At 42.1% G+C, this 23,209-nt stretch overlaps 1 protein-coding gene across 1 annotated transcript in view; it reads left to right on the forward strand.

Annotated features, from left to right (window-relative positions):
- Positions 1–15,386, forward strand: part of arhgap20 (Rho GTPase activating protein 20) — a 30,969-nt gene extending 15,583 nt beyond the window's left edge. The window contains exons 10-15 of the mRNA XM_046404332.1: positions 2,576–2,766; positions 3,714–3,878; positions 4,588–4,697; positions 5,074–5,263; positions 10,669–10,783; positions 11,620–15,386. Of these exons, the coding sequence (XP_046260288.1) occupies positions 2,576–2,766; positions 3,714–3,878; positions 4,588–4,697; positions 5,074–5,263; positions 10,669–10,783; positions 11,620–13,328 (2,480 nt within the window). The 3' untranslated portion in view covers positions 13,329–15,386. The remainder of the gene's footprint in view (positions 1–2,575; positions 2,767–3,713; positions 3,879–4,587; positions 4,698–5,073; positions 5,264–10,668; positions 10,784–11,619) is intronic.
- Positions 15,387–23,209: the final 7,823 nt, after the last annotated feature.

Genomic DNA, 23,209 nt, shown 5'->3' on the forward strand with positions numbered 1-23,209 from the left:
CAAGAGGACAGTGAACGGGAGCAAGGATGAGTAATAGGAATATGGAAACCAGGATGGAAAAAGAGGAGACGAGGTTTAGAAGGAAACAAATTAAGTAGAAAATGTGTGTTTTCCAGTTAAGGAGGCTTCGGTTTGCCAGCCACAAGCTTTGCTTCAGATTCCTTTGCCCCAAGCATAACAGCATCTTACATAATCACTTCATACCAGCCCCACCGCCAAAGAGGTCTTATTGCTCACACCCAACCTGGAAGCTAATGTGTGTTTATTGAGTGGTAGCCATGACAGAAGCCCCTTTTCAGGTATTTATTCTCAAACAATCCCAAAGGCAATTCTGGCTTAAGTTTTAGAAACTAATTGGTTTGTTGATGTTATTTTTTTTCTCCACAACATTTTCCAAATGGTTTGAACATACTGCATGTGCTCCACAGATTGATTTGAGTTACCTCCACTGCTTTGACAGCTTCACTGTTTATCACAAGCCAAAATGCCCACATTTGTTTTGACTGTGGAGGTAACACAATGACTATATGCACCTTCCTGACAGGCTGATTGACTGACTTTCTGATTATTATTATTATTATTTTTTTAAGTTTTGGCCAGAAATTAGCTCAATATATACAAGCTTTTGGCACATGACAGTTGTCAATGTGTGCTCTGAACACATTCCAGTTGGTTCAACAAGTATACATGTAATATATTTAAAAAAAGAAGAAATTTCATATCCTACCTGACTCACAAACCAGGTTTATGCTAAACATGCTAGTATTTACCATAATGCTAGCATGTCAGTGGGCAACAACTGTCTGTCACAAAGCCTGATTACAAGCCACATACACCAAAATACACCATCCAACAGCTAAAGTGGTTCATCCTCTGGTACTCACTGCACTTCACTGATGATTTATTAAGGGAGGTTCATCTGAAGGAACTGAGAATCTGACAAAAGTTCATTTCTGGGAAGAAGGCTTACTCTGACTTATTCTCGAGTAAAAATATCAGTAGCTAGGGTAAAAACTGCCATGTTAATCCCTTCCAAACAATATTTTCTCATCTAACATCTCTCAGGACATTGTTTGTTCATATAACTTAATCTGATAAACCAGTTACTTGGTTAAGGTTAGGAAAAGAAACTTACTTACTACTTGCTACCTTTACTTGATTGAAAGAAATCACTACAAGTTGAATTACTTTTCAGTCTAAACAAGGCTTGCCTAATCTTGTATTTTATTGCCTGTGAAGAGAAATACTCCATCTCGCACCTGTTTTATAGCATGCTAGCAGAAGATTATAGTAGGATGACAGACACTTCCCACCCAGTCGACAAGCAGTCTGTGGCTCTTTCCTCATCCCGACCTCTTTAAAATTGTTCTCTGACTAGCAGCTGTAATGATGTAACACCTGATTTATAGCATGGTCGTGTCTTCTCGATGATGGCGCAGCCTGCTGAGGAGTGCCAGAACAGGCCAGTAACTCTATTATTGTTGAACTTTGTTCCAGAGTGTATTTGGGCATGACGCCACGACAGATCATTAAATAATAAATTCTATGAGAAGTATTCCACATATTTTGGCCTTTTGGGCTGCTGGGTCCTCCACCCACTGAAAGAATCTTTGGTTTGTTTGGGCAGTCCCACCCTTGGATACAAATCACAACTGTGCAATAACGTGAATGTTATCTTTTCATGGTTGTTTGCTAATCAAAGTTGCTCCAATTACATTTCACTACTAATGGCCCTTTAAAAGATTTACTGCAGTGTTTGGACATTTTTTCCAGATTTTCAGATAGTAGTAATTGATTTAGCCATTACAACCTATAATAGTATATTCATACTAGAACTAGAAAGTGTCTCTGCAGTACTAGTAGTTTAAATTTGGTTGCTTGTTCTATGTCCCATGAAGGCAACACAGGTTTGGATTTCTCTTGTTGGTTGCAGTTTGCTCAAGTCAAAGTCATTTTGCACAGAACTTAAACAGTGAATGTTTGCTGTACGTTTTCATTAACATGTACTTGAATGCCCCAGCAGTATGCAGTTTCATAACCGCAGGAACATACTGAGCTGTTATGTCACAGAGAATATGCAGACGACAGACTTGCAGAAAGACATTTGAAAGCAAACAGCACAGGTAGACATTGTGACTTGGCACCAGTGACCAAACATTCAACAAGGGGCACACAGTCACAAACCTTAAGACACACAGAGAGCACCATAATTGTACATATGCTTTCACACATAGAAGCACACATATGGATAAACAGAGACGCCTACACGCACACACAAACCTCAAATGGTGCTCTGGAGTGTGAGGGCTTTTCTACTTATGTTTCTTCGCTGACTCAGTGGTTCTTTTGTCTTCTGTCTTACTATCTTTTTGGTGTCTTTCTCGTTAACAATATTAAGATGTGATTATTATTCTGGACCTACTAGAGCACAAAAAATAAATATTAGAAAACCATTGCACAGGCTGCATTTTTGCAGTTGCATTCCAGTGACTTCAACATGCATTACTCAAGCAACAGCAGTTTGGTTCTATCTGAAACTGCAGCTCACCTCTTCCTCTTCTCTCTCTCCCCACAGAGCCTGGTCAGCAGAAATCTTTTAAGAGGAAGAGGTCTCTGATCAACTGGCCTTTCTGGAAAGGTTCCAACACACAGCTGGACAGCCTGCCCCTGTCCCCGACCTCGCTCTCCCCCATTCAGGGACGGCTGTTCGGACGACCCTTGAGCTCCGTCTGCTCTCCAGAACACGGCCTGCCCAAGCCTGTCATGGTGAGCCAAGTGCAGGTCGCACAGACCAGCAGACGGGGTCAGGACCCCATCTGGAGGGTCACAGGATGATTTGGGGTTTACAGTTTGTATGGGGAAAGGGAGATGTCGTGGTATTGAGGAGTAGATTAATTTTAACATGCCAAATGCTTTGGAGCTTTCATCGGACATTAGTTACTATATGTTTCTAATAAATGCTTTAAGTTCTAAATTTTAAATTCAAGGAATGACAGACAGGCTGGAATTTCTAGAGAAGTGAAACCTCGGGCTGTTGTATAAGCAACCCAGATTCTCAACAAACAGTTTCCTCTTTGATTATATGGTGCCCTAACAAACCCTTTTAAAACTGGATCGACAACAAACCTTTGTTGAGTTTAACAGATAAAACAGATAAAATGAAATCGACCAAAATTGTTAGATTTTTCAAAATTGTTAGGTAAAATATTTGACAGTTTACTAATTTTGTTTTAATTGACTGCTGAATTCACAATACCTATCAGTGTACATATTAATTCATGTTTTTAAAGTCTATTCTAAGTTGAAAATCACTAATAACACAGTGTGGTGTCCACTGAGCCATTTGAGGCTGCAGAAAATAATTGCAGCCAGATTCGCCCTACTTGTCCAAATGAAATTCTGGTTCTAGGAAATGATGAATCAAAAACAATCCAAGCAAAAAGCAGGGACAGAGAAAGCTAAATTCACTTAATCCCTGTCTCTTTCATTTCCTTTGGTCTAAAACATCCCTGGACTTCTAGCAGGATTTCTGAGCGATTAGATTTATTGGTGACAAACATTAAATGCTTTTTGCTATTAGAGGCTGTAAAGCTGCTCACTGTAGCTTTTGATTGCTTACTTGTGTCCCTGACAGTTTCTCTTTTTAAGTTCATGTGCTCCAGCCACTGAAGGGATTTTATGTCGGTAACCTTCTGTCTCCCTGTTCCTCCCAGGACATGTTGGTGTTCCTGTACTTAGAGGGCCCGTACACCAGGGGCATCTTCAGGCGGTCAGCTGGGGCCAAAGCCTGTCGGGAGCTTCGAGACATACTGGACAGTGGAACCGAGGACCCGGAGATCACACACCAGTCTGTGTTCGTCATCGCTGCTGTCCTCAAGGTAACACCCACACACACACATTCACTCAAGCACACACAGTTCTGCCTCGCCTCACTGCTTTGAAACCAGACAACAGAAAGCAAGCCTGACTGATGTGCATCCAAAGTCACATAAGTCCAGACAGGATAATCTGTCTCTGCAAAGCCAGGCAGGCTGCCAGTCACACACACACACACACACACCATGCACACACACACACAAGGTGCTCATTGTTCAGCATCCAGGCCAAACAGCCACCACAGCGTCGGGCATCCAGGGAGCAGCTGAGCTGGTTTGAGTTTCATACAGAACTGATTCTTCTCCTTTTACTGTTGTGTTTTGTCTGTTTTCCTCACAATGTTGATGTTTCATCAGTTAGTCTGTTGACAGAAAATACAACAACATGGTTGCATTCATTAAATGATGAATACTGGTCTTGATCTGTCTGTCTCTTCTAATTATTATCACAGTGTGGGGTTGCAATAATAATGTTTGTGAAGGGATCAGTTTTGTATTATAGAAAGCTAATTCCCATTCAAGATGTACGCCTGAGCTCTTACTTCAATTTTGTCTCTTTGCATGCTTTTGACAGTGTAATATTTTACTTTGTGAACATATTACCTTGATGATTTGAGAAGAAAGTGATCTCTGTCTTTAGCCCTTATTGCAATGCATGTGACTGATTAAAAATCAATGTCAGTTGATTGATGAATATAATTTTTCTGTGAAGGACTTCCTGCGAAGTATCCCTGGCAGCGTGCTGTGTGTGGATCTGTATGACCAGTGGATGGATGTGACCGAAGTTGAGGCAGGGGAAGAGAAGATACAAGCTGTCCAGAAGTATGAAACACATTCACGCCTAAATTCTACCGCTAATTTACAATTCGTTAACACACACGCATACATGCATCAATAATTATAATCCAGTGACACACATGGGTGACAAATTAAAGAAGACGTCTGAATAAATGAGTGCTGAGGGGGCTTGTGGTGGCACCATATGACACTTGGTTTTTCCTTGTATTTCACACTGCTCATATCCCGAGAGAGAAACACACACACACACACACAATGTAAATAAGGAGCACATGCCGAAGTTTTCGAGATGTGTCTTGTGATTGCTGTAGTTTTGTTTTTACCATCCTTCCATCCCTCATTCTGTCCTTACTTTCTTGGGCCTGTTCCATCCTTCTTCTTCTTCTTCTCGCTCTCGCAGGTTGCTCCACCTCCTGCCTAGTGAAAATCTGCTTCTGCTGCGACATGTGATCGCTGTGCTGCACTGTATCCAAGGCAACGCCCACGACAACCAGATGAACACCTTCAACCTGTCCGTCTGCATCGCGCCCAGCATGCTTTGGGCTCCGGCACCAAGCACCCCCGAGGTGGAGGGGGAGGGCACCAAAAAGGTGAGGAAGCGCACATGCACACACACACACACACACACACACACCATATGGAGTGTTTGGGCCAACAAAGCCATTCAAAATTCACAACTCCTGAATATACCTGCTTTGCCTCATCAACTTAAGTTATAAGTACCATCGGATATGAGAGAGAAAAGCAGCAACTGATGATGCCAGGCGACGGGGGGCGGCTCCAACAAGTTACTGCTCTCAGGCAAAAAAAATAGTCTCACACCAGACTCCTTGTAAAACCACAAATTGTTGTTTTTGCACTTTGGTTTTTGTACAGATTAAACAAAAAAGATATGAAGTAAAAGTTAGTGAGCTTTGAGGATGCTGTTGGGTGTTTTTGTTACCTTTGGACAGAACCAGGCACAGCTGACACATGAAAGTGTTTTCAGCCTTCTCATCTAACTCTCACCAAGTGTGTTTCCCATAATGTGAAGATGAACAACATTCTGCCACAGGTGTGTGTGTGTGTGTGTGTGTATGTGTGTTAAAGAGGCTTGCTAAGACAGTGCGCTCTCTTTTAGGAATTTAACATTTCAGCGGAATAGAAGAAGCAAACTGCTTCAGCACGAGTGTGTACGTGCTGCTGTGAGGTATGAAACACGTGTGACCAGACAGACAGACGAGTTAAGAGATCTAGATTTTACTGACACAGGTATACTGTGTGTGCACATAGGTGTTCACATGCACACTCGAGCTCTCTCGGGCTGAAAGCCATTTGTCAGCAGACCGAAGGATCCTTTGTGGATATGAGCTGACCCACTAACACACAGCCATAACGCACCAACTAAAGCAGCCTCTCACACACACACACACACACACGCACACACACACACGCACACACACACACACACACACACACACACACACACACACTCAGTCACGTTCACATGTCATCGCTGACGATCACTCATAAGCTAAAATCACAACATTCTTACTTTCAGCTTAGCTTGAAATCCCCGAGCTTAAAGCAAGACTTGACAGGAAAGAGGAAAGCTTCACAGTTTCATGTTGACTGACTACTTTAGCACCTACATGATTACGACACCATGAAATGGTTAGCTCTACCAAATTAAAAAAAAAAACATGCTACACTGGTTGCGTTTATGTAACATTTGAGACTTTTTCTACAACCTATTTTACATTAATCGTTGAGTTAGGCTTTGCCTATTACAGACGAATCAAAAATAAATATGACTGAAAATAAACAGTTTTCAGTAATGTAATCAGTAATCCTCTCATGTATTATTATGTATGCATTTATATTTGCTCAACACTGTAGCATCGTTGCTCACTCTTTCTCCCTCATATCTTGGCCAGCCAAGCTAACCTGAAATGACTTTGTTCCCCTGCACCGGCTGTGGGCAGAGCCCACAGAGGAAGCCCCTTCGCCCACCAGAGTCCATTGTGTAGTCACTAAGACATAAAACATACAAAGCTTTTTGATTTGTGGTCTGTTTTTAAAGTCACAGTTACACACAATCTCTGTGGGTGGCTGGTTTGCTTATCTTTTCAAATGTGCGTGTGTGTGTGAGTATGCGTGTATACTTGCGGTGGTTGAGGTTCATTGAGAAAACATGCAAAGAATTTCCTACAGAATCCTGAGGCCAAGTGTGTGTTTTAGCGGAAAATTGTGTTGCTGAAATACACACACACACACACACACACACACACACACACACACACACTCACTCACTTGTCAGCATAAATACCCTCAACACCCACAAATACCTAAATATCTCTTTCACAAATGCTCCCCTGATAACACTTTCCCTCTCACACACTGCGTGTTTGTGTGTGCAGCCTGAGCACAGACGGCCTGTTCTAGGAAGAAAAAAAAATCTAAAAAATAACAAAGTAAGATTTCGACATTTCCCTCCTTGTGGCCAGAGCCAGGGTCCAATTTAAACTAGCGTGGGCCCCTGGCCGTGTAATGGCTATTTTCCAACCTTGTCTGGAGACACGTGAGCATTCAGTTTTGGCCAAATTCGTTCAGTCTCTGTGAGCCTGTCTCTTTCATGCAGTATATAATTTAAATGTTTTTGGCTAAATGCAGCCGTTTCAGAGTTTCTGAGGTAAATACAGCCTTAGTTTGTGTATTACTTAAGATGGAGAGAAAACAAATCATTCGGAAGAATGTTGTTTTTCCCTAAAGCTTATTTCTTGAAATGTGGACCAAACTTTAATTCTGCTTTGTTGTGCTTTTTATTTACAGGGATTTTTCCACATTACAATAACAGTATCCAATAGAGAAACAAACAGAGAAGTGATAGGGAGGCAACTCAATAGATGTGTCTTTGCAAACTGCTGACTGATGACCTCAGAAATACTCAGAAATGACCCACTAACACACAGCTGTGACATCCGTCAATTCACCCACACACATGTGCAGATACTGCAGTAGCTTCATGGATCCTGCAGCTGTACAGTTTACTGTGGCAGCCATTAGAGAAACTCTACTGTCAACCTGAAGTCATACTGCAGATTTTTTCCTGTTTTTACGATTGTTGAGAGAGAGGTTAAGATAACATCCTACCGACTTAAAGAAGAAGCAGCAGCTCTGAATGGGCTGCTGATAGAGTAGTGATCCTGCCTGCCCACAGGCTCTTTCTAACAGTGCTCTGTATCACGTAGCAGCCCTCTGAGTGACAGTAAAGAATGCTGACTGAGTGATTGAAGGGTTGCAGAAAGGCCATGTGAAAGAGAGAGTGGCAGAGAAGAAAGAAAGGAGTGAATCAAGAGAGGGAAGTACAGGGGGGGGGGGCATACAGGACTGTGATTGGAGGGTTCGGAGTTTCTTTCTTTTATTTTTTCTTTTTTTAACATTTTTACACTGTTCGACGGAGCACACATGAAGTGATTTGGGGGATATATTGTAACAAAAGAGACATTCACACTTTCTATCCAAATCCACAGTTTTCTCTGAAACTGTGTAACTGTGGATTTGGGTCCAAATGGGCTGCCTGAAATGTAGTCATTAAAAAGCAGTTAACAATAGTTACATGTAACCTGAACATCAAGAACAGCTTCACCTGCCAGCCAAATTTAACCCTGTGCTAGCTGAGATGTGCAGAAGTTTGACATGTAAATTGTCAAATCTGTGAAGCTGTGAAGGTACACAGCTGACCGATTGATTGGGTAATCTGCACCACCGATTGCATGCTGTTCTCTGTTAATAAACACATACTTTCCACTGAATCGTCAGTGAAAATGCCTGTCAGTGTTTGCTGTTCTTCGGAAATGTCACAGTGGAATGCCATTATGCACTGATAGCAGCCAATATGCCACAGTAGTAGTAGTAGTAGTAACAGTATCGAAAAGTAAAGATATCTCACCTGATCGGCTAGCCAAAATGATGTTGTAAGGTGTGCATAGCTGTGGGTAATCTACATGCAGTCTTTAGTAGTGTCTGCCATACTGAGAGGTGGAAGAAGTAGTCAGATCTTGTGCATAAATGAAGCAGCAATGCCACAGTGTAGAAATAAACATCGTGCTTGCGAGTGGCAGTGAGGAAGGATCGCAGATAGATAATACGTTTGTGCATTCATGTGTTCCTGTTGCATAAGTGTAAATGTCACTGCAGGTTATGGACTGCAGGCCTGAGAATTACCCATAATCCAAGCAAAATGTGGCCTCTGGGCTTTCATACAGCAGTCATTAGCGCATGTGGTATCTGAAGAGAGGCACATGTACACATGCAGGAGATGAAAACAAAAGGTTAATGTTGCATTTGCTCTCTGGTAACAATTGTGAGGGATTAAATGTCCCTGATTGCTAGAATGAAACTACTGTGGAATTTATGAAGTTACATAACTTTGAAAACACATCTCTCATCACCCCATCATCTGTCAGGTAAAGTTTCCATTGCTTTTCTTTCCTTTGGGGAATGCTGTAAAATCCTCAATAACCTGTTCTTTCAGAGATGGTGCTGTGCCCTTTTTGACAAACAGCGTCTGGAATAGCCTACCAGGCGACATAAATGGTTGCAGTTATATCAAAAGCTTCAAAGCCAAATTGAAAAATCTGCTAAAAGCTACTCATCTCTTTGGTCTCTGACCTTGCATTTTAGTGACTTTGCTTTGTACCCAAATATCTTTTTTTTCTCAGCTTAATAATAACTCAAAACAGTACTCTACAGTGTAGCCTGGTTTTGCAGACACGCTCCAGCTCTGAACACTGCGTCATGCAACACATATGGACACCATACAGACATATGAACAGACAACATCTGGCCCAACAAACAAACAAACAGGGAGGCCCTGTGTGTGTTTGCCTCAGCTGTGTTTTCCATGGTGTCACAGAGGCAGAGCCACAGCAGGAAAAACAACTCATTTATAAACATAACAGGCAGATTTGAGTGGAAACTTTCCGCAAGTCGGGGAGGATATGACTCCAGTGTCTCTGAGTGGCCCTGGTGTTAGCCGACCATTTGTGTCAAAGAACGTCATGCGTGTTTAGTAAATTTTGTCTGCTTAATTTAAAAGGCAGCCGTTTCAGCCAAGGACTGTGATTTGTTTGAGGACAGATTCCAAGTGGGCCGATAATTCCCCAAAACCACTGACACTGTTGGCATGTTTCATAACTTTAACTGGTTGTGGAAAACAGCATTTTGCATTGGAAGCCCTTTGCAGAATGTCTAATTCCCTATGGCCTTTGGAGTTGGGATTTTTAGCATTAGTTCGTAAATATGATGAAGAATGTAGTAATATGGATTATCTTGGAAGACATAAAATGTTATGTTACTGTCTAAAACACTGAATTTGTCTTTCTTGGTCATTCAACATGCATTTGATTTAATGATAATCAAGACCAATGATGTCATATCTTATTATCAGGACATTATCCAGGACTGGGGAGGAGTGTGATGTTTTCTTGGTTAGTGTGGAATGCAAATAGTCTTGTAGCTGGAAGATCGACATTAGCGCAAACAAATGAAATCAAACTTTTCTCGGAATGATAATATGGGAAGCAGACAAAGAACAAGCTTTGGGCAGCTGTTTTGAACTGATATCATCCAGATATTTGGGTCATGATTTCACAGAATGAGGCTGGCAATAGTAGTAGCAGTACAACTTGCAACTGCACTCCAGTTTTATCTGCAGTGTTTTAGCAGATCACCATTTAATCAGTGTCAAAATTTTCACCAGGCAGTGTGAATGTATTGATTTGTGTACGTGTGTGCTCCACATGTAGACGCTTGGAAAGAACTTGCTAAGTTACTGCTGAACCTTGGTTGGCTCCCTAAGGAATTACCTCAGCAAATGAAGCTCTGCATAAACAGTAAAAGAATTACAGCCTCATCAAACTGTAAAACAGTGAAAACGAATGGTTACCAGCTGCAGAGGAGAAAGAAAAGTCTAAATGGTCATGCTCTAACCAGGTGGTGCTTCTGCCTGCAGGTGTGTGAGCTGGTTCGCTTCCTCATAGAGAAATGCTGCAGCGTCCTGGGAGAGGACGTCACTTCGCTGTTCAGAAGCTTCAGTCAGAAGAGCAGCAGCAGTGACCACGGATCAGGTAAGAACTGAACGTCAGTAGAGGAGAGAAGAACATGTGAATAGATGAAAAAAAAATAACTGTCACTGACCCATGTTGAAAATGTTGGGTTATGAAGAAAAGGAGACAAAGACAACATTGAGGACTAGTCAGAGTTAATGTGGGTCATGATCAAGGTCAAAGTGTGTGTTTGTGTGTGTGTGTAGCCAAAGAACAGCTCCTTCTTGTTGTCTGAAAGTGCTTGTTCACTGTCTTCAGTGTGTTGCACCTCAAAATATTGTAACAAGGTGGTTTCAGACTGCATGTTTGTGTGTGTGTGTGTGTGTGTGTAGTTCTTTCAGGTCTGTTGATTGGGGTCAGCAGAGCGACCTGCAGCAATTTCAGTGATTGCCAGGGTCACAGGTGCTGATTAATGCACCACTGAATCTCCTCATTCATAAATACCACTAACTTTCTTTCTGATGCTATAAATAACCACGAAAGGTCAAGGAGCACACGGTGGGACGACCCTTTGTCCCTTGTTCTTCTCGTCTCCAGCAGTGAACTGTGGCTTTGTTCATTTAGTTAAGGTTCAAGATAGTTTCTCTCAGACTGCTCTCACCTTTGTAAGGATGAAGTTTGTACCATAAGAGAACGACAAAATATGAATAATGTAGTTGTGGTTTTTGTTGGTGTAGGTGGTTAATAGGTTGCCCTGCTTCAACTAGTTCTCTTAGCTAGTATGAAGAAATATGCTTGTTTGAAAGGAACTCCCAAAACGGAGATAGCTGCAGAAGCTGTATAATTTTAAAGACTGCTTTACCATTATAGGAAATGCAAATGGTAAAGTAAGCCTGTCTCTATCTTTCTCTTCCCAGATGTTTCATCATTCCAGATGAACGACTCATCCTATGACAGTTTGGAGAATGAGCTGAATGACGACCCGGAGTCTCCCTACCAGGAACAACTGCCCCTCCGTGATAAAGACAAGCCGGACAGCCGCAGCCGTGACTCTGTTATCACTCTCAGTGATTGTGACCCTGATCCCGACCCTGAGGCTGACCTCCTACTGCAGCTCCCCCCCTTGGCCAGACCCAGGAGGTTCAGCCCAGCGGTTCGACAGCCCCGAGCCCGCCAGGCCAACGGCCCATCACAGGGTCCCAGGAGGCTAAGGAGGAGTTCGGAGCCCGCCTTGGCCCTGGCAAGCACAACACCCTCGGGTACAGTGAGTGTTCAAGCCGATAACCACTGCCTACCAGTTAGGAAGGCGAGTTATGATGCTGCCATGGAAGGGGAGGGGGAGGAGGATGAGGTGTTTCTGGAACAGGGGTTGAGTGGGTTGCAGCTGAAGGAGGAGGAAGAGGATAGATGTGAAAAGACAGGAGCTAAAGTCTGTAATGGTGGTCGAAGGAAAGTGAAGCATGCCCCTCCACCTCCTTTGCGACTGGATGCCAGCTGTTCCAGTCTATCATCCCCGGCAACCTCTCCCACAGGCTCCTCCCTCAGCTCTTTGGACTCCGCCTTCTCACAGTACTCTACTGACTACACCACCAATGGGGCGATTCCATTGGCTGAGCCTGCTCCTCTCTCCCCTCTCATTCCTGGGCGGCCTCGGCTGTCACCCAGGGACTCCCCTCCACAGAGGGAAGCCCCGCCTCATTGGCCACAGCCCATCCTGCCCCCTCGAACCAGCCAAACCCCCTCACACACTCATGGCCTCCACCCTAACACGTGGCTCAAGAAGGAACGCCCTTTGTCACTAAGGCAGCAGGATAATAGACACAAAGAGGAGGACACACCTGTTGTAAATGGGAAGATTCACCAAACCTGTAATGGCTACTCCACCAGTGCCCAGGGGGCCGTGGTAACAAATCGAAACTGCCAACGGAGATCAAGCAGCCCTCCATCCTACCAGCAGGCTCTGCTGCAGCTGCAGCACAGCCGCTGTCCGTTTTATAGAGGAACAGATAAACCTCTGACGGTCAGAGAGCTCAGGCAGCTTCACGACCAGACCTCCACCTACAGATCCCCAATCTCCGCTTCCCCTAACAAACCCAAACCACAAACAGGATGTGAGGTCACACAGAGGCCCACTAGAAATGAGTGTGCGCAGCCCCCACAGGGGGTTTTCTACGGGCAGAGTGCCACCACTCTGGTACTCCAGAGGCAAAAGTCCCACTCTCTAACTCCAGCCATGGAAGGACACAAAGGGACAAGGACCCTTGCCCTTCCCCGTCGAGCATCTGAACCTTCCAAGGTCAGTGCCGACTTAAACCCTTCCTCCAGTCTCACCCTGGACAGACCTCACTATTCGAAAGGTCAGCATAAAGATGGTGGCCTAAGAGTGTCAGAGGTGGAGCCCAATCACAGCCAGCCACGCTTCTGCCTGTCTCCATCTGCCACCCGGGCTGTAAGGGACTACTTTTCCTCCCAGGGTCAGGAGGATGAAGATTCCTGCATGAGGAATAGTCAGGAGGTGGCACTGGCTATTGTGCAGGGGAAGAGAGAATGGCAAAGCAGGAGGTGCAGTGACCCACGAGTGGACGAGTTTGACCAGCTTTTTTTTGCAGAAGAGTCATATGTGTAAATAAGAACTTTGTACAGAACTGTGTAAGAGAGATTGTTTTCTTAATCTGATATGATGACTTGTGTAAAACCGTCTTCATTTTTGATGTCATAATGTTCCTCCATATAACCCTATGGCCTCCGGGCAGCAGTAGTCAGCCTGATACAAAAAGGTGTTGCAAGTTACTGAAATGGTACATTTTCTTTAAAAGGTACAGAAATCCTTCAAACCTGCTCACAGTGGCGCTGTTAGTGATAGCCCAAAATATTCTACAAAAGAAGTTTAAAAGTGCTTTCATTTACTTTACACTGATGATCACATTTGGGACCCTAGAAAATTATTTGTTGAGTAGTGATTATTGATTAAATAAACTCTTTACAGAGAAGATGGAGTTTAATAAAACATCTGCATCTGGAAACAAGCATTAGTCAGCATTAAAGTTCTCGTGCCATAATCTTGTTCCTCTGAAAAATATTTTTGTCCTTATTTTGCCTTCGGAATGTATCACAGCTTCAGCACTTGGACATACAAAGTAAGGAGGAGGAAGGCAAAGCAGCCTTTTGTCTCATTCCCTGGAAGCTTATAGAATGAAAGTTTATTTTTATCATTTCTCAAGCCAGAAGAAAATCTATAAAGACTGATGGAAAATTAAGACTAGGCCACTGATTTTTCTAGTCAGTTTTTACCTGGGAAGAGCAGAAATTTCTCCAAAACTGCATGAATTTGCAACTTTTACTGTATACTGTCATACTCCTTGCAGTTGGCTTGTGCAGAAAGAAATGCACCAAGGTAGCAATTTTTCAGGTGGTACAAGTTTTGGCACAATGAACGACATCAATTTGTTCACACTGACTGCTGTGTCTTCATGCAAATACTATGAACATGTCTTTGGCTTTATCCACAACACCTGTGTTGTTTGCTCTTGTGTTTTAGGGAAGATGGGCTGCTGTACATACTTATTCCTTGAGAAAACAGAACACCTTAGATTATTTTAATGGCTTTTGTACCTTTTATGAAAAAGTTCATCTGTAAAGTGAAGTATTTTTCCCCAGAAAGTGAAATTTGATTGAATCAGTGAATCAATAGTGCTGGTATTTATTCATATGAGTCGAGTTTCCAGACACACAGCACACGGTGTTGTCCTCTGTAGCTCTGGTTTATATTGCTGTGACCTGGGAAGGAGGGGAGGTGGGAGGAAGAAGGAAAATCCATCGAGGTGCATGTGTGTGAAAGAAGGTCAGAATGTTGCTGAATATGATTTGATCATTGACAGTGTGTCCTGAGCAGGAATGTGAGAAAACCTGTGCCATTGAGGGAGAAAACTTCTTCAGGCTTGCTTTCAGAGTACTTCATTACTCTCACCAAGAAACCCCCTCATTCTCGCAAGAATGACAAGGACACAGCCTGGTGTTTGTGTGTGTGTGTGTGTGTGTGTGTGTGTGTGTGTGTGTGTGTGTGTGTGTCTGTGCGTTCAATGCATCATTGTTGTCCATAATAAGTTCCAGTGTTGCCACGATTGCAGTACTGATTTCTTTGGTGACACTTAACAATAAATGACCTTTTTTCACTGTGTTTTAATTAATTTGAATTAATTTTGAATAATTAAAGAAAACTCACTGATAATATATTCTTAGCACAGTGTGAGAGCAGTTTTCATGAGTATTACCACAGTGTTCTTACGACCTTAACATCACTTTTTCCACAGGACCACACACTGGAATAAGGCCATTGTCACGTTAAGTGTTTCCATTTAAATGGTCTCAAAAAGTACTTTATCATGTATTATTAATGTTGTTATTACCATTACAGTGAAATGTGTCCAACCTGTATAGTTCTACATATTTATGATACAGAAATATATAATTATATATAAATATAACATCTTGTTTCTTTGGTATGTTGAGTTGTGTGAGAAAATCAAATGTGTATTTTTGTACATGCCAATTTTGCTGCTGCTGTCTCTATAGAAAGTATATTTGCTACAAAACGCACCATTTGTATATTTGTGTACATCTGATGTCCAGTGCTCATGAGGACAAAATATCATTGATTTTAATAAATGTCGCTCTTGTGAAAGTACTTTGCAGATCAAGCTGAATTTGTTCTTTAGTGTGGTGGCTACTTGAAGAGTGAAAACAGTATTTGCAGTATATATTTGCAGGGATACAGAGGAAGAGATTTGTTCAGGCACACATAAGTCAAGGAGTTGAACATTTATCGCAACTGCTTCACAGATTTAGATTCTTTGAAGGACTTCTTAAAGAATCTGAGTAGCAAGTTAGCATGGGTAAGCATGAATGCAGCACCTGATACTGCAACTGTGACGTCAGTGCTCCCCTGGAAGTTACACTGATGAAAAGGTCAGGTTTGCAATCCCTATTCCAGTTCATCCCAAAGGTGTTGGATGGGGTTGAGGTCAGCGTTCTGTGTGGACCAGTCAAGTTCTTCCACACCAAACTCATCCAGCCATGTCTTTATGGACTTTGCTTTGTGCACTGGGGCACAGTCATGCTGGAATAGAAAAGGGCCTTCAACCAACTGATGCTACAAAGTTGGAAGCATAGCATTGTCCAAAAGGTTTTGGTATGCTGAAGCATTAAGATTTCCCTTCACTGGAAGTATAAAAATGTGTGTCTGGATACTTTTGTCTATATAGTGTATGTTATGCTCAATTTTTTAAGGCAGCTGACAGTATGACAGCTTAAAAATGAAAAAAAGCCTATTCAATATATCAATGAAAAACATTGCTATGATTAATACAGCATAATAATGAACTAGAATAATGACTTTTTTTAAATCCATATATCTGGAATGACATAAAAATGATGGTGCATGAAGGGTGTCAGATACTGCCTTAGACACTTTGTAAAAAAAAAAAAAAATCTGTGCATGTATAATTTACACACTCTTCACCAGCTTGTTCCAACATTTGCAAATACAATTACAATTCTTGAGGGAAATATCTGGATCTTTAAATGCCCCACTGGGTTTACCATCTGTTTGCTAACTGTGTCTGACTGACATTTGATTATGAGCAGTGTACACTGGGTTTATAGACCTTTTTGAGAGCGGTGAGCATGAAACAAAAGAGTACAGTTGCAGATGGAACAGTTTAAAATGATCTTAATCTCTCTATAAAGCCCTGTAAACCAGAGGGGAGCTCCAGATTCGGGTGAACTTCTCTCTAGTGTTTTCACATTGCCATTTCATTCAGTGTTCTGCAAAAATATTGAATGAATATTTAAAAATCATTTTAAACACTTTAAAGCCTTTCTTAACTTTGGAGATACCCTAGAAGTGTGGTTGAATAGGTTTACACATTTCTTGGTGAGGTTCATGAAATAATTTATGGAGGAATTCTTGAAGGAACCCTGTGCAATTCCCCTCTGACTGCAGACTGAAGCATCCCAGAAAGGTTTGTTTAAGTCCTTTGAGTTATGAGTGCGAACCTGATATGCATATTTACTGCAAGAAAACTTTGTGAGTGAAATTTACTTACTCAAGAAACAAATGTGGCTTTGTACTTGTTTCTCTAACTTTAATTTATAATCTTTCCTGAAAGCAGTCAGCACACAGTTCAAAAAGAAACAGAGCATCATCAGTCATGGTTGAGTCATACATTTTGAAAATACATGTTGGGATTTCAAAACCAGCAGAAATATAAAACCTTCAGATTAGTACACTGGTGTATCTCATTTTTGGCACATGGCATTAAGATATACAAGCTGTTTACTAATGTGGCTCCACTGGTCTGATGTTCTTCAGGGAGGCAGGTGGCTCAGCGGTTTGGGTGATGCAAACCAAACTTATCTTTGTTGCATAATGTGAACATATATCATAAAATTTTAACCTCTAAACTGACAAGTTTACAAGCCTTTACAAGACTGTATTTTGGAGTTTGTGTTCCATCAAACTGGCTGGATTCAGTGGAGAATGACAGGAAGAATGTGTGTCAGAGTAGCTGCAGGAAGAGCTTTATTTTCATTTAACTTTTCTCATATATGTGCTGTTAAATAACTGGTGTGTAGTCTGCCTCTTGCAGCAACATCTGTCTTTTGCCAGACGACTCCGAGACACCCCAACACCTCCTGTTTGCCTTCAGTTACCTGTAAGTGACGCAGAGGAAAGAGTGAGGTTGCAAACTGGAGCAGAAATATCTAGTCATGGTGTAATGTATCACTTACTTACAGAACACAATAATACTTATGCTCTGTCATTTCCTGTTTTAGCTTGAGAATGGGCTGCTTATTTTCATCTGAAATGTCTAGGGAAGGAAGGGTCTGAACGTATCCCAATATGTGGGAAACTATACAGTTTACCACCTGAAACACACCATAAAACATTTTCACATACTGTGCCTCATATATAATGTTCATGGCAAATAACAACCAGCTGTTAAACTGGATTGATGTTGCTGTCATCAGATAACAACAGGAATACTTTGCAAGGAGCAAACTGTGCCAGAAGTGTCTGAAATATTGTCTGCAGACCATCAATCATGGTGCAGTTGTCTCACTGTGTCCTCTGGGACCTGGTGGTTGATGTAAGCAGGAGTGGAGCTGGTATTTTTAGCTCAGTATACCTGGTTGGTGGTTTATCTGCAGGAAACACATGTTGGAATGTACAAGAACCTTGGCAGGAGTCTGGTGCTGACTTGTTCTCTTGGTTCCACGTTTATTGTATATAATAATTAATAATAATTAGGTCCCCGGGATGCAGGGTTATTTGTGGTTCCTAGAGTCTTCAAAAGTAGATCGGGAACCAGAGCCTTTAGTTATCAAGCTCCTCTACTGTGGAACCTACTGCGATTACTACTGTTTAGTCATAATCTATTTTAATGCAATGATTTCAGTCAGTGAAGCGATGAAATGTTACAAATGATGGAATACATTTTAATGAGGGCTGTGTGAAAAAGAACAATAAAAAGTCACATACCCAACAAAATACACAAAACAAAACACACAAAGGGTGTTTAGGAGTGATAATATAGAATCTATGATGTCTAAAATACATAAAATGTTTGGTAGTCAGCCTTTACAAATAATGTCTTGCATGGACGTGAGTCAGCACCCTCATTCACTGTGATTTCTGTAATAAGTTAATAGTTTATGTCCACTTACATTTTATTTATTTAAAGGGCTACTCTTCAGTCAAAGTACAGTAAAAATTACTACAGTATAACACAGTAAAATGTGAGTTGTCATGAATCACCTTGATTTGTTGAACCCCGGATTATCAAATTAAAAACAAACATTGTGGTCATATATTAAAAGTAAAGAAATAAACTCTATAAGGAATTTCATATGTAACGTATGACTTTGATAGGAATTTTGAGGACTTTGAGGAATTACAGCATAAAAACAAGTCTAGAAGGAAATAAAAATCATTTGTGAGGACATTTATATCAACCAAACTGCAGGTAAGCACAGCTTGTTCAGATCTAGCGTCTAGCTGTGTGTGTGGAACCAATTAGCATCCTAATCTTTCAGCTTCACTCTGATCCACAGAGACAGTTCACATCTGCAGCAGCTGTGGAATCACGTACAGCTGCATCAGCCCAGTCTCTTCCCTGTTTCACATTCTGTGCTGGTCCAGAAGAAAGCAGAGCAAATCACACAAGGGTAAGCGGTTCATGTCAAAACAAAGACAACTGCCCTGTACATGGATTCCATGTGCTTTTGATAGACGGGATTACACCAACATTCCCATGTCTCTGTGCCGCTGAGTTTGTAGAGTAGGTCAGCAGTTTGTACTGCACAGTAACCTCAGCAGCATCTGGAGCAGCCCCTCTGTGTTCTTTTATACCTCTGCACCAACTTCCTGTGTTCCTACTATCATACTGTGATTGCTTGTATATTCTAAAGGCAACTCTGAAAGAATTTGTCATCACAAAACAATGAGCATTTGGAGAAGCTGATAATGCTGCATAAATGATCTGAGAAGGTGAAATCTTTAGGAGCCACTGCAATGTTGGCTCAAAACTTCAATCTCTGGTTGAGCATGTCTTTGTGTTTGTTTTCTTGTTAGTTTTTTTTCTCTCTCTGCGAGCTTGTTGCTGGCTTTACAGGTGCGGTTCACACTCTCAGACCCTCAGCTGCCCTCCTGGCTACAGAAAAGTTTGTTTTGAGAAGGATTTTAAGGGAGTTTTAGGGCTGCTTGGCTTCTCTGCAACATTTCTCTGCCAGCTCATAGCTCTCTGTGCAATGAGGTCACGCCTGATATGATTTATCCCGCTTGTGAATTTCAGTCAAAACAGCAATTAGTCGTGTTTTCCTCCCTACGCTACACTGTTGACCCACGCCAAAAAGCATGCAACTCCCTGCAGAGGAACCCTGGTGATATTCCCACACATTGTTTTTCTGACACACATTCTGCAGCTTTGGTGAAACGTTTATATTGCAATGAAAAGGCAAAAAAAAAAAAAAAAAGGGCCCTACATATGATGTTGATTTAGTCTCCATGTGCAAAGTATCACAGAAAGTGGCACTGACAGAGGCTTATCTCCATTCCAACATACATCACATGTGATGAAAGTAGCTGCTGTAAAAGAACCAAGTGTTTTATAGCATTGTTTCTTCCAAACTGGAACCCACAAATATGGTGTGGTGGTTTATGGGACTCTGTAGAGGTACAGAACCATTTGAAGAAAAACATGTCAGTTTTTTGTTTGACATTTTTACATCTAAATACCACAAATTGCAGGAGCAGCAACAAAGAATTTAAGACCTCCTACAAAGTTCAGTTACATAACGAGTAGAGAAGATTTATTTGTCAGAACAGGGGGAGCTGAAGGAAGTGTGACACAGACAAACACAAAAACACCTGTTAGAGAGACAGTGAAGAAGAAATAACAGAATGACTGACATGCTCACACACACGCACACACACATACATACCCATATACTTTACATGTGCAGTAATATTATTAAGTATTATCAGAAAAATACCAACAAAAAATGTTTTTGTCCTGGGTTTGGGCAACCGGGGCCCCTGCCCACAGCTGTTGCCCCAACCACATTGCACCAACCCCTTCTGAACCCTCCCACAAGTGATGGGCCTACTGGAGAGCGGGCCCACGCCGCTTATTCGGCCCGTACCCGGCTGGGTCCCGTAGGCAGAGACTCTGTAGTGGTAGACTCGGGCTACTGGCAGTAAGTCAGACCTGTTCCCAACGCATGTTGGCTTCCGGCATGGCTGTCCTTTGTCACCGGTCCTGTTCATCGTTTTCATGGACAGGACTGCTAGGCTCAGCCAGGGGCCGGAGGGCGTCCGGTCCACAGGATTTCATCTCTGCTTTTTCATCATTTGGATGATGTTGTCCTGTTGGCTTCTTCGAGGCAGGACCTTCAGGAAGTTTGCAGCCGAGTGTGAAGTGGCTGGGACGAGAATCAGCACCTCCAAAACCGAGGCCATGCTTCTCGACCAGAAAACGGTGGTCTGCCCCCTCCAGGTCAGAGGAGATTTCCTGCCTCAAGTGGAGAAGTTCAAGTCTCTTGGGGTCTTGTTCATGAGTGAGGGAAGATGGGAGCATGAGATTGACAGGCGGATCGGTGCAGCAACAACAGATAGATCGATAGATAGATACTTTATTGATCCCGAGGGAAATTCAACAGTAACGCGGTCAACGTATCAGTCCATCGTGGTGAAGAAGGAGCTGAGCCACAAGGAAAGGATCTCGATTTACCAGTCAATCTACGTTCCTACCCTCACCTGTGGCCATTAACTTTGGGTCATGACCGAAAGAACGACATCTCGGACACAAATGAGCTTCCTCAGCAGGGTGGCGGGGCGCTCCCTTAGAGATAGGGTGAGGAGCTCTGTCACCCGGGAGGAGCTCGGAGTAGAACTGCTGCTCCTCCACATTGAGAGGAACCAGTTGAGGTGGCTCAGGCATCTGTTTTGGATGCCCCCTGGACATCTCCCTGGGGAGGTGTTCTGGGCATGCCTGCGACCTGGCTCTGGATAAAGCAGAAGAAGATGAACGGATGGATGGATCAGAAAAACATACTTGAAATATAAAAAGCAAAAATGGTTTATTATTATAGAATATTGCATTATTCTGTTTGTTAATGTAAAGCTAATTTTATGTCCTGTCAAGTACTGGGTAGATATTAATATAGTACTGCATCGCATCATGGATATTGTATGTACGAATATGTTCCCTCCATTGAATACATAGTGGATGAACGTCACTGTACATTCAAATGGACAGAAAACATGTACAGCAAAACCAAACTGGAAACTGAAAAAAGACATGAGATCACAGGTTGGTTACTCAGAGATGTAAAAAAGTGATTACACTGCATACAATCGATAGATGATTTGTTCGAATGTGAATAGTGATCAGCAGCTGATGCTGATTAGCTGATAGTTTGCATTGCTTTATTCCACTCCTGCTGCTAAGAACTAATATCATTCAGAGTCCAAAGTCCAGAAAACTAGACCCAAAAGGCAATGAATGCTCATGAACCAATTGAAACTCCCCCAAACAGTGGCCAAACATATGTAGCACACTTTTTGGAGTAGCTACAGTATATTATTCCATGCAGTCAGTGTACACCAGATTGGGAACAGAGAGATGTGATTTGCAGAAAATTCAGTTTTTTACAACCATGAAACAACCATCATCCAAGTTTGGTGTTTGTTCCCCTCAGAGCTGACCTGGTTGTGCTGAAGCTGCACACACAGGCACTGCTGCAAGGCACCTTGGATAAAAGCTTCCAACATGAGATAGACTTCTCCTCTCATCTACAAAAGCTGGACTCTCTATTGGATTCCTGCCTACACAGCTCTCTTTTTAATTATTCCCCATCCTCACTGTACACCTTACACTCAAATACACACACCTGTGCATGCACCAATAATACTCTCACCAACGCACATTTAGTAGATCTCTGCCCTGAAAAAGCTCATTATATTAACAGGCAAATATGAAGACACGCACACACAGGCACACACCCGCGTTCACACTTCGGTCTCTTGTCTGCAACATGGGGAAACCTCAGGATGGCTTTCCTGCTGTTTTCCACGTGCTGGTGTGTATGCTTTTGTATTTGTGTCCCTTTCATGTGTGTAACAGTGAAGTGGGGTGGGAGGGCACATGACACTGACCTTTGCTGGCATTAAAAGAAACAGATTGGGACAAACTTTCATCTACCCCTTTGTTATCACCACCAACTCTCTCATTCATGTTCCCCGTGGAATAAATGCCAAAATGCTTTGAAGATCCCTTTTTATCCCCCTCGCTAATAGGGGAACTCCAGAATAATTTTTGGGAAACCCCTTCTCGAATCTTAAACGCACCTTAAAAACATTAAGGCCTTCTTTGCAGATCAAGATGTGCAAAGAAGTGCATACAGTGCATATATTTCTGTATTCTGATACCTGGTAAGTGAAGTGCACACAGAAAAAAAAACTAAATGTGACATCCTGCATTTAAATGAAACATTTCAAAACATTTTGCTATGAAAGTTACTGTGTTCTTTATTCTCTTGACTTTTATATTTTTGCATCTTTTGGGAGAATATTATCACATTTACAAAAAAATCAGAGGGTTAGGGAAGTGTCTATGTGGCTAAGCTAAGTTAAACTTTGTAGCCAGACAGCACTGTATTTTTTAACTGAGCATTGTGAACTGTGAAAGTTAAACAAATAAATAAAGGGTGGAATAGTTAGGAAGGCATGCCCACCAATAACCTGTGGAAATGACACTGTTAGCCAGTTGGGTGACCATAATCAAGTGGGTACATACAACAGCCCACCAATCTCACCACAAATCTCTCTTTTTATCTGCAAGCCTTTTGTGCAAGCCTGAATGCTGAATTTGTTCTTCAAATGGAGTCTGTGCAAGATGTTGTGTTGCACCTTACCAAAGCTCTGACTTTTTACCTCATTAGTCTTTT

The sequence above is a fragment of the Scatophagus argus genome, chromosome 11 (assembly GCF_020382885.2).
Source record: "Scatophagus argus isolate fScaArg1 chromosome 11, fScaArg1.pri, whole genome shotgun sequence".
NCBI lineage: Eukaryota > Metazoa > Chordata > Actinopteri > Scatophagidae > Scatophagus > Scatophagus argus.